The 14664-nt window shown below is 42.3% G+C and overlaps 1 protein-coding gene across 1 annotated transcript in view; it reads right to left on the bottom strand.

Moving 5' to 3' along the window:
• Positions 1-2429: 2429 nt before the first annotated feature.
• The window catches only part of e2f4 (E2F transcription factor 4), a 17641-nt gene continuing 5406 nt past the window's right edge, over positions 2430-14664 (bottom strand). Inside the window, exons 2-11 of the mRNA XM_080737704.1 lie at positions 14534-14643; positions 13761-13922; positions 11998-12041; positions 11156-11220; positions 9469-9651; positions 9086-9170; positions 6322-6477; positions 4674-4709; positions 4226-4270; positions 2430-3248 (exon numbers count right to left, since the gene is read on the bottom strand). Coding sequence (XP_080593830.1) covers positions 3133-3248; positions 4226-4270; positions 4674-4709; positions 6322-6477; positions 9086-9170; positions 9469-9651; positions 11156-11220; positions 11998-12041; positions 13761-13922; positions 14534-14643 — 1002 coding nt within the window. The 3' untranslated portion in view covers positions 2430-3132. The remainder of the gene's footprint in view (positions 3249-4225; positions 4271-4673; positions 4710-6321; positions 6478-9085; positions 9171-9468; positions 9652-11155; positions 11221-11997; positions 12042-13760; positions 13923-14533; positions 14644-14664) is intronic.

Below are 14664 nucleotides of genomic sequence, written 5' to 3'. Positions count from 1 at the left end.
ATACGAACACAACTGGACCATGTTCTGGGGAGAGAAGAGTGTCTCCATACGAACACAACTGGCCCATGTTCGGGGGAGAGAAGAGTGTCTCCATACGAACACAACTGGCCCATGTTCGGGGGAGAGAAGAGTGTCTCCATACGAACACAACTGGACCATGTTAGGGGGAGAGAAGCCAGAGTGTCTCCATACGAACACAACTGGACCATGTTAGGGGGAGAGAAGCCAGAGTGTCTCCATACGAACACAACTGGACCATGTTAGGGGGAGAGAAGCCAGAGTGTCTCCATACGAACACAACTGGACCATGTTAGGGGGAGAGAAGCCAGAGTGTCTCTATACGAACACAACTGGCCCATGTTCGGGGGAGAGAAGACGGATTATTTGTTACTGCGAGTATTATTGGGCAGCGACGACACACAGAAATGTGTGTGGGAGGAATGAATTGGCACAACGCCTCAGGGAGGAAATAGGGTAAAAAGTTCAAAAATAATACTTTTATTAATAACTGTATGAAATGACAACACCTACAGTGTGTAAGGACCTTTAGGTTAAATGACAGACAGAAGCTGGAAGGTACAGCACACTGAGCGCAGTAAGAAAATAACATGTTTGTTTTCCTTTCCAGGTTAAAAGCAAACACAAAACGAAATAGACTAATGGGCTTAAATAAAATAAAATAAACGTATAATACAACGCAAGAGTTACAGAAGGGGAAGTGAAAAGCCAGGCTGGTTATTTCATGGAGCCTTCCAGAGCATTTAGTGCTTACATCACCGAGGATCTGCTTTCAACGACTAAAATATATTTTACATTACAGTTTTTAATACAAAATTACGCAAAGCCCGCTTTATTTTAAAACTCATTTGTAGAGATTTCCGGAATACAGGCGGAAGCATTTGACAGCGGTATGGAGATGTCGCGTCTCGTTTTGAGACTCCGTTAAAAAAAGCACCATGTCGACAACGGCCAGCTGACATTCACCACTGCATGTTAGCTTAAAGAAAGACTGGACTCTGTGAGGTGTGCGACTTAAAACGTGACGTAAAAATCCTCCCGTGTTAAATAAATCAAAAGCTGCAATCCATAAGGTTTATGACGTATGTACTTACGTCCCCAAAGGGGAGAGAGCAGCGGCTGCCATAACTGTCAACACCCCAGATTCAAACCTCTGCAGAACATGAGTGGCATCGGAAGTATTTAATGGGTTAAAATAACATTATTCATTAAAACACGGATTGCAGCTTTCTTTTAACGCCGAGACGCAGTGCACAGACAGATTCATTTCATTTTACAGTGTAAGCATGCCATATACATACAACACATGATTACATAAAATGTTTTTCAGTCTGGTACCTTTTGCTGACTTGTCTTGTCACCTATTGCTCTTGACTCCTCTCTCTGCGTTTTATAATAAGTGTATATTTTCCATGACTATATACTTGTCTCTCTATGCTGGTAATACAAAATATATATATAATATATTCTCTATGTAAACTAGGACAGTGCATATTGAACAGACTAGAAGTGTCCCATGTGTTGTGTGAGTGGCGGTTGCCGGGGGTGATGATGCAGTTTGGGGTACTAGGGGTGATCCAATAGCCTGCTCTGAACCTTGACCTGATGCAAACGCTTAGTTTTTTGTTTCGTCAGAGTTTCGTCGGAGGTTCAATGAAATGACATTATGCTTGTGTTTATATTTATCTATCAAAATGTTACGGATTTGTATTCATTTGTTTGCTCATAAGTTAAATGTCGGCGAATAGAAACGGCAATAGGTTCTAAATGTTTCGATTTGATTAGAAAACGCGGCACTATTCGGAAAAAATATCAGCCAAAAAAGATGGGTAATCGGTGGTCAAGCACTCTCCAAAATCTGGAGCGGACCCAAAACATCCGGCAGGGGTCGGGCTCTATTATAGAGAAAGCCTTCGAAAACCAATACACACTCAATCACTCACTTCACTCACTAGCTCACTCTCTCTCACACACACACACACACACACACACACACACACACACACAATCTCACTCACAAGCACACAGACCAGGTCTGAATGTTATCACACCCAAGATTCCAAAAATATATTTGCTTGCGCGTCGTTGGTTGGTTGGTTGGTTTTGTGTGAGTGTCTCTTAATTTGATCCCTTAGGAAAAGCAGTAGAAATAAAACGGGGGGGGGGGGGGGTTGTTCTTCTTGCCTGTATTTACATCTCATCTAACAGGCTGAATGAACTCGGGGTGCCGAGTGAGACTCACAGCGTAGCCTCGGGCAGTGCTTCTCAAAGTGGATTCCAGGGACTCTGTGGGTTCCTTTAGAGAGGTCTAAATTGACCCATACAACTCTGTAACTCTGACAATGTACACAATGGAACCAAATGAACCCTAACGGGTCCATTTGGTTCCATGTTGTACACTGTCAGAGTTAAAGGAGAGTTTCTGGGTAAAATAGACCCCCATACCTCTTTAAATGTCTTCTTACAAGCTTGCGAGACGGTCCAGACACCCCATAGTCCCAAAGAAGCATTATATTCCATTTTTGATTGCAGCTTCTACACGACCATGGCTCCATAATGGACCGCGTTCTCTAATCTCTAATCCGGTTATTTTTCTCGCTTCAAAGTCCATTTGTTCGCTCTGTATCAGTTCCCCGTACTCTATATAATTCATCCTAGCATTAGCTTCTCCAGGGCGCAGCCATTTTTGTTGTCAAAAAGCTTCTCTTTTCGACTCGTTCAGCTTGAAATCCCGCCGTCTCTCGCGGGACAACAGCTTTGAGTAGCAGCAGCACAGAAAGCAGGGGCAACGGGAACGCGCCTCCTGTTGTCCCACGAGAATGAATGAACGCGGTCCATTATGGAGCCATGGTCGAGTAGAAGCTGCAATCAAAATGGAATATAATGCTTCTTTGGGACTATGGGGTGTCTGGACCATCTTGCAAGCTTGTAAGAAGACATTTAAAGAGGTATGGGGTCGATTTTACCCAGAAACTCTCCTTTAAGGGGATACCTTGAAAAGCTAAAGTTTGAGAAACACTGGCCCAGAGGGCTCTCCTCTCTTCTCCTCTCCTCTCCTGGGCTGGCGGTGAGGACAGGGGGGCGACCGAGGGGGAGGGGTCAGCCCCGTGGGGGTCAGAGGTTGAGGATGGGGACGTCGAAGAGGTCACACAGTCCTTCGGTCTCGTCCAGGTTGTAGATGTAGTCGTGGTCCCCGGGGGGAGGGGACAGACGCAGCAGAGGAGAGAACACTGGAGGGACCAGGAGACAACACGGGGTTAGCGTAAAGAAGGCAGTGCTGGCTTGTCCTGCTTATCTGCAAGATCACAGCGCGTCCCGAAGCCACGCGCTGTGAGCTCTGCCATTTCCACTATCAAGGTTCTTTTTTTAAATAGTTATCAAATATGTCAGTAATTTCTTTGTATATTTAGTGTCTCATATCTGCCATGTGCAACTTCAAAGCCTAAAAGCCAAACATAAATGTATATTGTCAAAAAAAAAAAAAAAAAAAAAACACAATTAAATCATTAATCACAATTATTTGAGTGACAATTAATCGTCATGTGAAATGGCATAATCGTGAGGCCCTAGTGGTGGGGGACGAGTACACACATTGTTTTACTTAATGTAAAAGTAGTATCAATACTGCAATGTGGAAATACTCTGTTACATTGTGAAAGTCTGGAATTCAAAATGTACTCAAGTAAAAGTACAAACGTATTGGTATTAGTAATGTACTTAAAAGTACCGAAAGTACTCATCATGCAGAAAGTCCCATTTCACAAGTTTTCAAATGTATCAAGTTTTTTTTTCTTCTCTTTTTTTATTGTTGTTGAAAATAGCAAGATCTACAAGACAGAGTGAAACGTAGGAGCGGTTTGCACCGCTCAGAAATAACACAGAGGGTGAGAAAATTACAAAAGGGCTGTGAAGCAGGTTTTAGCAGGAACCCGGAGGGACTGCAAACGCTGAATAATATACCAATAAAATACCCAGAAAAACTTTTCTCTTTTTTTCTGGGTATTTAAGTAGGATGTGAGGGGTCTAACTAGCGGTTTGTCATGATGCTGGATCCATTGCAAGCATTTGTTTTGCACAAAAAACATTCCTTGGGGAAATAAATGGCCCCAGAAAACACCCACAAAACTGTATTCATGCATGCATGCATGTATGGATGTATTCATGCATGCATCCATGCATGCCCTGCTGTTTGGACAAACTAACTCACCTTCTGATGACATCAGGTCTTCCAACAGGTCTCCACTCATCATCTCTGTCAGAAAGAGACACCAGACATGAACTTAATAATGCTGCTGCATTTATGGTTTGTTGTGCAGAGGAAATGGCAGATCTACAAGCTCTCGATGCATTGTGAGCTTGTAGGCAGGGCACCAGCAGGCACACTTAGCAGTCTTCTTTGTAAGGCACTTTGTTCAGACTGCTAAAATCTGCTCTTGAACACTGGACTGCAATGCGTTGTGAGCTTGAAGATCGGCCATTTTTTGGCAAGTACAAATCAAGCTTCAGTGCGTCTGCTTCAGCGTTGAGACTGGTTTTTAATTTGTTGTTCAGAACTCATAAAAAAGACTATTTGAATCCAATCTGGATAGAGCAGGGTTCCCGTGTGAACAAAAAAATAAATAAATAAAAATCACTTGAAAACGTCGATGCTTTACCTTTTGTTGGGTCGAACATCTCAGTGAAGTCCAGCACTGGAACGACAAGACAACAGAAAACATTACAGCTAAACACCTACTATTCTAATGCATAGCAAGGGTTAGAACTACAAATATATAGAACTACAAATATACATACACTATTCTAATGCATAGCAAGGGTTAGGACTACAAATATATAGAACTACAAATATACATACACTATTCTAATGCATAGCAAGGGTTAGGACTACAAATATATAGAACTACAAGTATACATACTCTATGCTAATGCATAGCAAGGTGTTATAGAACTACAAATATATATAACTACAAATATACATACTCTATGCTAATGCATAGCAAGGTGTTATAGAACTACAAATATATAGAACTACAAATATACATACACTATTCTAATGCATAGCAAGGTGTTATAGAACTACAAATATATAGAACTACAAATATACATACACTATTCTAATGCATAGCAAGGCGTTATAGAACTACAAATATATAGAACTACAAATATACATACACTATTCTAATGCATAGCAAGGCGTTATAGAACTACAAATATATAGAACTACAAATATACATACACTATTCTAATGCATAGCAAGGTTTTAAAGAACAATATAAAACTATGCATTCATTATTCCAATTTACAGCAAGGTGTTATAGAATATTGGTTCTCTAAAGTGAAGTCAATGTGGGGGTCCTGTAGAATTACTTTTATAATTTGTTGCAGTAGGGTGAAAACCTTTTAATAATCTCACTCACAGCCATTTACAATATGCTTGTGCGCCTGCCCTATACTGCCAGGAATATTATTAATTTTTCAGAGTCACAGTAGATCTCCCTCATATGCATGACATTTTGGTAGGCTGTAGTCTATATAGTGTACACTAGATGTCGCCAACGATTAAGGTCTCTAGCGATTGCTAGAAGGCCTCAAATTAGCAACCAGTCCATCCACTTAGCATTAGCGTTAGCATGGAACGGCGCGGGACCCGTGCACGCCATACGCGCGCTTGATGGTCTAAAAAAATGTAGCGACTATGTGCCTTAGATGCCCAATAGACGCACAGACACTTCAAACCGGATCAAAATCCGACGTTTTGATGCTGAGATAGAGCGGAGTTGCTGTAATGGCTTCCAATGTAAAAAAAATATGGTTGTTTACTTTGGAGAAACCCTCGATTTCCGGTTTCCTTGCGATGACGTCATTTCCATCGCAAAATCATTGCTTAAGCTTATATGAACCTGGAAAGGTCAGTTTTTGCTCTAAAAATGTCAAAAAAATACCAAAAAAAATTAGAAAATGATCAGAAAGGCGACGTTTGGCGATCTGGCTGCCTCAGCCCCCCCCCCCCAAAATGGCGATTTTTGGCGATTTGGCTGTGAATCAGTTAATCTACAAGCTCACAGAGGTTGTAGATTAAAAGTAGTATTTACACTACCTTTGTGCAACATTCTTGTATGAAGACATAGGGCATGTACAACGCAAACCTAATAAGTTCAATGGAGATTCAAGGTTGCATGAATTGTACTGTATGCTGTATCATTCTGTATTGGAAACAGACTAAAATCTAAAATGCAATCTATTGGTTATTTGAGGAAAAGGAAAAGTCCAGGAGCTCATTGCTCATTGGACAACACCACTCACTGTCAGAAGGATGCGACTTGATTGGTTCAAACACCGTAGGGGCCGCGGAGGAGGCCGATCCGTCCAATGAGGCGGACGACTGGAGCTGCTGAGTGACCAATGGCGTGGCAGCGGGGGAGTCGGTGGTGGGGGTGAGTGACGAGCTGTCCGTCACAGCTAGGATGAGAGAGAAGTCACAATCACTCATTCAGTTCATCAAGATCAAATGGTAGAGATGTTAATATTAAACTATTATCTCTTAACCCAACTACTTAGAACACTATATACTTCATTCAGTTCATCAAGATCAAATGGTAGAGATGTTAATATTAAACTATTATCTCTTAACCCAACTACTTATAACTCTATATACTTCATTCCCAACAGTCTATACTAGGCACACTCCTGTTTTCCTTCTACACCAAGGGCCCTATTTTCGTCCATTTTAAATCCTAAATCCCTAAACTTCTTCATCTTGTAGATCAGTGGTTCTCAACCTGTGGGTCGGGACCCCCAGGGGGGTCCCCAAATTATTTTGGGGAGTCCCCAGATGATTAGCTTAATGTGAAACATTGTTTTCTCTCTCAACAGTAAACACACCAACATAAAGTTTAAGTGTATAGAGGGTATCTGCACATTTCTAAAGTGACAATTTAAGGACTTTTTAATACCTCTAAAATGACAAATTAAAACATTGGCCAAATTCTCAAATATTAGAGGCAGAAATTGTGAAAATAGCCGATCTACATGCTCACAACGCCTCACAACGAACAGTGATATATATTGTAATACCTCAGCTCTTATTGCTCGTCTGGTTTGGGGGGGGGGGATTATTTTGGGGGTCACGGCCTGAAAAGATTGAGAACCACTGTTGTAGATCATAGCTATTTGAACTATTTAAAAATGTTTATCAAAAATAGTAAAAAAAGGCAAGCATGGATAAAAATAGGGCCCCAAGTGTCTTTGCCATGTAAAATCTGCCATTTATGCTGAATGTTCACCTCCAGAATAGGGCTGCACAATTAATCGTTTTTAAACCGAAATCGCGATTTGGAACCACGCAATTAGCAAAATCGCAAAGGTGCAAATAATCGCAAAAGTGATTTCTGTGGCTCCCCTCCTCCGTCCCCTGCACACATGTCAAACTTATGGTGTGTCTAAGGCCGGCTACAGACCTAAAGGCACAAAAACGAGTGCGTGTCGTGGGGGGGAGGCGGGGGGCAGACACAGCACAATGCATTGCGGATGGAAGTCGAGTGGTTTGAAGTCGAGTGCGAGTCGTGTGGTGTTGTGTGGTTGCGTCCAACTTGCTCACGACTCGCACTCGACTTCGAACCACTCGACTTCCATCCGCAATGCATTGTGCTGTGTCTGCCCCCCGCCTCCCCCACACAACTCTCACTCAACTTGTGCGTTCCAGTCTGAGTGCAGCCTTAGGGTGCATTTGTTTGCCTTGATGAAAGCAAGGCAGCGACATACGGTACTTTATTCCTTGACGGAATCAAACCATTTGCATGATTGCCAATTTGCCTAGTTATTAATAATCAGTTTCTTTTCAAAAGTATGTACAATAAATATTCTACAGAGGCTTCGGAAGCTTGACTTAAGATAGTGAAGTGATTTTATTTGGTTAAAATAATTTATTATATCAACCTTTTAACAAAAAACGTTGTTTTAACAAACAAAAAACTATCAGTAATCCTACCTTAAAATAAATATATAAATATCGCGAATAAAATCGCAATCGCAATGTTAGTCCGAAAAATCGCAATTAGATATTTTCCCAAAATGGTGCAGCCCTACTCCAGAATAGGGACGCTAGACGTTCATGTGGTTGAGACCCACATTACCAAGGTGACCAGACATGTAGGAAACACTGCAACTTCATCGTACAATGTAGTATGAACTATGCAGCAAACCAATGGTCCGGGGACCACCAGTGGTCCTTGAGGGGGTTCCAGGTGGTCCCCAGCTAAATGATGAGAGAGTCGTTAACCAAAAGGACCCTTAGAGATATTTAACTCTTGAGAGTGTAAAATGAAACCAAATGGACCCTAAGGGTCCATTTGGTTTCATTTTACACTCTCATGTTACAACAATTATTGTTAAACGTCTGCATTACTTAATTTACAAGAAGTCTACACCAGGGGTTTTCAAAGTGGGTGACGGGGCACCCTGGGGTGCCGTGAAGGCCGTCCAGAAGTGCTGCAAGATAATTTGATAATATTTGGAATTTATTTTAACACTTGTAAAGCAATCATACAAGCAAATCATACAAGACTGTCGCACAAAACTAGTGAAAACAGCCGATCTACAAGCACACAATGCCTCGCGGTGCGAGGCGTTGTGTGCTTATATATCTGCTGTATATCTGCTGTTTTCACTAGTTTAGTACATTTTATAGATGATAAATACAAAACGAACGGTTTTGGACATACAAGGTTTCCACCCGACGACGATATGCTATAAAAATAAGGTGCTGGGAGTGAAAATTATAATGTAGGGGTGCCTCGGACTAAAACAATATTCATGGGGTGCCCTGAGACAGAAAAGTTTGGGAACCCCTGGTCTACACAATTAGAGAATGTAGGAGAAATGTTATTTTGATCATGTGCCTGTTATCTCTCCTGTGGCACCAACACCAATGCAGCATGGAATTGTGGACAGAATCCAACTGTATCCAACAATAACAAAATGTTCTACATTTTGGGTCTGAGGGGCAGAATAAATAGACCTTGAAAGAGGTTGAAGAGCATTCATTGGGACGGCTGGACCTCCATCTTACCTGTGGTGGAGGTGGTGTGGCTGGTTGCTGATGTGGTGGAGGGAGGGGTGGGGGTGCTGGACGGGGCAGCAGACGTGGTGGGGGTCTGCACAGTGGTCACACAGGACAACAGGAGACATGTGTTGTTAAGACTGCATAACATATGAGAACAATTAACAGTGTTTGACTCTAGGAAAAGGACAAATAGCAATAATAATAGTTTGGCCAATAGTCGAGGTTTAGATAGTGTGATGACGGTATGACTTTAAAACAGTGACATTTTATAATGGCACAACAATGATGTTATCTAGTAGACCTACAGTAAGCAAGTCTGTCTAAATAACATGCCATCTAAATTACATTTTAAACATTGGTATCAGTACCAAATCACAACACGTAGGTACCGTGGTGTTGGCAGAGCTGGAGGTAGGCGTGGGCGCGGGGAGGTTCTGCAGAACGTCCTCTGGGGGCGGGACGGGCAGGACCACGGGGGAGGGGCTGGACGGGTCCTTGTTGACCAGCAGGACCTCGATGGGACCAGAGGCACTCTTCAGACGGATCTGGTACTTCCTCTGACCGTTCAGCACCTGGAGACACAGACACACACGCACGCACAAAAAACATTAATTCAGCTAATAACAGCCCCAAAAAACTATGGTTTAGTGATGAGTCATCACTTTTCACAGTCTTGTGGGGGCCTTTTATAACCCAAGGAATGTTTTTCATGGAAAACAAATGCTTGCAATGGATTCAGAATAATTAAAGACCCCTAGTTTGACCCCTCACATGCTACTTAAATCAGATTTTTTTGTGGGTATTGTTTTCCTTTATAGTATAGTATATAGTAAGTGGATGGGCCCCAACTTTCAGCAGCTGTCAAAAATTCCCCTAGGGATTTCTCAAATGGAATCATGGATTTTCTGATTTGTTATACTCTGAAGTTTCCAAAAATACATAGTTTTCAAAATCCACCGAAAATGTGAACGAAATTACACAAGCGACTTGACTATCGGGTGTATATCCGTCAGAACGGTGCACGGTCTCTGCCTGGTATTCCTAAACGTGTATAAAACCTCTGTAAAACGGTTAAACCCAACCTTATTCCTAATCTTAACCTCAGTAAAACTATGTCTAAACCCAACCTTATTCCTAATCTTAACCTCAGTAAAACTATGTCTAAACCCAACCTTATTCCTAATCTTAACCTCAGTAAAACTGTGCCTAAACCCAACCTCATTCCTAATGTTAACCTCATTAAAACTATGCCTAAACCCAACCTCATTCCTAATGTTAACCTCATTAAAACTATGTCTAACCCTAAAACGCTGGGATTGTTCACAGAATGCGCTCTATGCTCTATGCTTCCATGCCCAAATAAGGATTTGATGAGCACTTGCGGTGTGAGCCTTGCGTAAAATGACGAGGAAACACACACACACACACACACACACACACACACACACACACACACACACACACACACACACACACACACACACACACACACACACACACACACACACACACACACACACACACACACACACACACACACACACACACACACACACACACACACAGCCTATGGAACCCACAATTGTACACTAGGCGTGATAAACACGTGATAAACACTGGTATCTTTTTATTTTTAAAGCTCTCTCAGGATTGCTCCCCCCTTATATTTGTTCAATGCTGAATCTGGACCCTAGACCCTATCAGACGCGCTCAAGCGACATTTTGACGCTCGAGGTTCCATTTGCTCTTACAGAGCTTGGCAAGGCAGCATTTTCTATCAGTGCTCCACTTGCATGGAACAAGCTCCAAAAATCATTAAAAATAAAATATCTGCCGGACTTAGGCCAATTTAGGATGATGGTTTCTAACACCTTTGTTCTAAACTGTATATGTTTTAATTAATTAATTAATTAATGTTGCTTTTAGTTTCTTGAACTTTTTGATTATTTCAAATGATGTCTGTAAATTGTATATATGTATATATGTTGTTGTTCATTGTTGTATCTCGGTTGCGTTGTAAATGAGTGCTTGCTCTCAATTGTATTCCCGAGTTTAAATAAAGGTAACACTACTTACAGACTCTGGTATGGGCACCTCTAGTTGTGTTCCAGTGGGAGCACGTATTGCTAGGAGAGTGTCTCCTGGAAGGGGGAAGATTATCAACACATGAACCTTAGTGTCCCCATTCTAGGCATGCCATTCCATCATAGGACAACATTTGGCAAAAGAAAATGCCAATTCAGTGGGTTGTGAGATGTACCGGTATGTATGTCAAGCAAAGAAAACAAACAAATTAACTATACATTTACACATAGTACCTGAGCATAGCAGCAGATATACACAGTATACTATGTGTGATTTACTTATGGACATTAAGGTGCTAGAAAACACAATAAAAGCCAATGCGTTGTACATGGGATTACGGTGCAAAAAGGTAGCCTGGTGCCGACGGAGCTGGATATTTCTGAAGCTAGACATTTCTGTGTGCGGTTGGGGCTTGCAGCCATACAAAGCTGGATATTTCGGCCGCGAAATAAACTGGATATTTTTGAAACCGGATAAATAAGTGAAGACATTGAAAAATATCCATATTCACTGGATCCGTGTAGGCATGGAACACGGATATCTCTGAAGACTTTACTGTGTGTGTGTGTGTGTGTGTGTGTGTGTGTGTGTGTGTGTGTGTGTGTGTGTGTGTGTGTGTGTGTGTGCTTGTCCCCCTAGTGGAGGTCTGGGGAATCTTTGTCGTGTGGAGCTAGATATTTTTCTAGGTGGATATCTGGAAAACCGGGATATATGAAATATCCAGCTCCGTCTGGCCTAGGCCTCACACTGGAATTCACCATGCAACCCAGGTGGGAAAAGACAATAGAAACACAAAAGACAAGAACAAGTGGACGAATACGAGAAGAGCTTACCTTTGAAAGCCCCACACAGATCCTCATGCTTTACGTAGGCCATAGTACAGGTGTGTGTTAAGGCTTTTTAGGCAGTAAAAAGAGTTTCTGCATGAAATATGCAAGGATAATTTCATCCATCTATTAGTTGAGAAACCAGAAGCCTGCAACGTAACAGCAAACAAAGTTCTGCAAAGTTCTCAGAGAATAAAACTGGTTTAGATCTGCTGCTGCTCCGCTCAGAGTTCTGAACATCAGACAGAAAAACCATACTTTCATATTGTTGTATTTGAACTAAAAGTAAAAGTAAAAAATAATAACTATCTGATCGCTATGATACTGATGAATAGGATTGTACGTGTTTCGAGCTGGTAGATCTGCTACTTTTGATGCTTTTGTTTGACGCTGTAGTTATGATCAAGTAGGGCGTTAATTTATGAGAGAAGAAACACAAAAAGTGGTAAAGGAGATAAATAAGTTTCTGTCACAGCAGCAAAATAATAATGGATTTAAATGTTACTACACTTTTCTAAGTTGCGAACTCAAAGCACTTTACGATGGTTCATTCATTAACTCATTTAGTGCCTTTCCCGAGATGTCTCGCGAAATTCCCTTTGATGTCCGCAGTGCCGATCGCGAGATGTCTCGCGAAAAGTAATATATTACTGTAACGGCGGTTATCCTACCGGGTACATGCGCGGAAGGTCCCGAGACGATCTCCCTCGCTGGTTTACGAACAGTCAACGCCAGCGTCCTCACTTCCCACATTAACACAGCAACGGTGGCAAAGCTAACGCTGACTGACTCATTGGAGGCAATGTGGGGTTCAGTGTCTTGCCCAAGGACACTTCCACATGTGGACAGGAGGAGGAGCCGGGATTCAAACTGCCAACCCACGGATCATGGTACGACCTGCTCTTCCTCCTGAGCCACAGACGCCCATGATACGTGTTCACACACCGGAGGCTCTAGTGAGGGTGTACAGGAGAGTAGAGTGTAGGTAGTCTCGCGTGGCCAGGCTATTGACTCCCGCGATTTGCAATTGCTCCCATCATACAGTCTGGGTCAACGGAAGTCTTATGATGAGTATGGGATAAAGCGGATGTGACGCACCCGCTCCCTTGGTGCAGTAGCGATAACAAGTCCTACTGGAAGCGTTATGTCTTCTTTCAATATTTTGGGGGCGTTATTTCGTCGTTCTCTGGTGTTGTTGGTGTTACTTCTTAAACTATACACGCTTAACGAGAATATGCCACTCGAATGACTGTCTGTGCTAGTGTGATTCTGTTATGTTTCCAATGGGACTACAGTTCATTAGAATGTGCTAGTGTGCTTCTGTTATGTTTCCAATGGGACTACAGTTCATTAGAATGACTCTGTCTGTGCTAGTGTGCTTCTGTTATGTTTCCAATGGGACTACAGTTCATAAGAATGACTGTCTGTGCTAGTGTGTTTCTGTTATGTTTCCAATGGGACTACAGTTCATTATAATGACTCTGTCTGTGCTATTGTGTTCCTGTTATGTTTCCAATGGGACTACAGTTCATTATAATGACTTTGTCTGTGCTAGTGTGTTTCTGTTATGTTTACAATGGGACTACAGTTCATTATAATGACTCTGTCTGTGCTATTGTGTTTCTGTTATGTTTACAATGGGACTACAGTTCCGCGCAGCAGTGACTCGCTGTTCGGGAGCTGTAGTTCCAGACTCTATATACTGTAGCATTTGGAGATAGTATAATAGTTGACTGGCTACACAAGACTAGAGTGTATGTGAAGGATATGGGCTATTGTTGGAGTCGTCCGTGACGTTCTTGATGCTCTGCTGAACCCAGACTCTCTGCTGGTCCAGCTCCTGTTCCCTGACTGCCAGGTCCTCCAGCTCTGCTTTGAGGTCCATCAGCTTGTCTGCGATCTCCCTGGTGTTGCATCCTGGACCTACACCTCTGATAGAGAGAGAGACAAACACACATTTTAGTCTGGACCTACACCTCTGAGAGAGAGGCACACTTTGTTCGTTACGTTGGCAATCGAAGTTCTAAATTAATGGGTTCGGGTTTTTTCATATTTATTTTTTTACACAAAAAATAATTTTCAGAATGTGATAGGCCTATTCAGAATAGCACAGTAGTAGAGATAGCCAAATACGAAATAAGTTTAGGTGTCCGTTAAAGTAGTTTTAAAATGTGCCAGAACAGCTTGAAGCGATCAAGGACCACCCTCCGCTCCAATTCCGCTCCTGTTGGGGCCACGAACCAGCCTCGCAGACACACGCTTGATGACAGTGAGAGACTGAGAATGAGAGAACTCTGAGCTGGGCAGAGACTGACTTGTTTGTGCTCCGAACAGCGAACACCCATCCACGCACCCAAAGATTAAACAGCCTTTCTCCTAAGCATGAGCAAAGATGGATTTCATTGCAAACCCCTAAAGGATCTATAATTCCTGGTTCATACAGATTATCAGACGTGGCTAAATGGCAGTGCAAAGCCAAAGAAAAACCAAGAACTCTCACCTTTTACAGAGTCCTAAGGAAAAAGGTCTAAAGCGAACTCACTTCCACTGGATGCTGTTCTTGGATTTCTTCTCTATTAACCCGATGCCTTCCAATACGTTGGTGATGTCGTAGATCCGCCGCTTCTGTCGCACTGCTAGCGTGTCTGCTGCCTGGAACCACAGAAAACAATA

Source organism: Nannobrachium achirus (assembly GCF_963921795.1).
Source record: "Nannobrachium achirus genome assembly, chromosome: 11".
Taxonomy (NCBI): domain Eukaryota; kingdom Metazoa; phylum Chordata; class Actinopteri; order Myctophiformes; family Myctophidae; genus Nannobrachium; species Nannobrachium achirus.
Note: the sequence above shows the minus strand (reverse complement) of the source record. Positions and strands in the feature narration are given on the sequence as shown.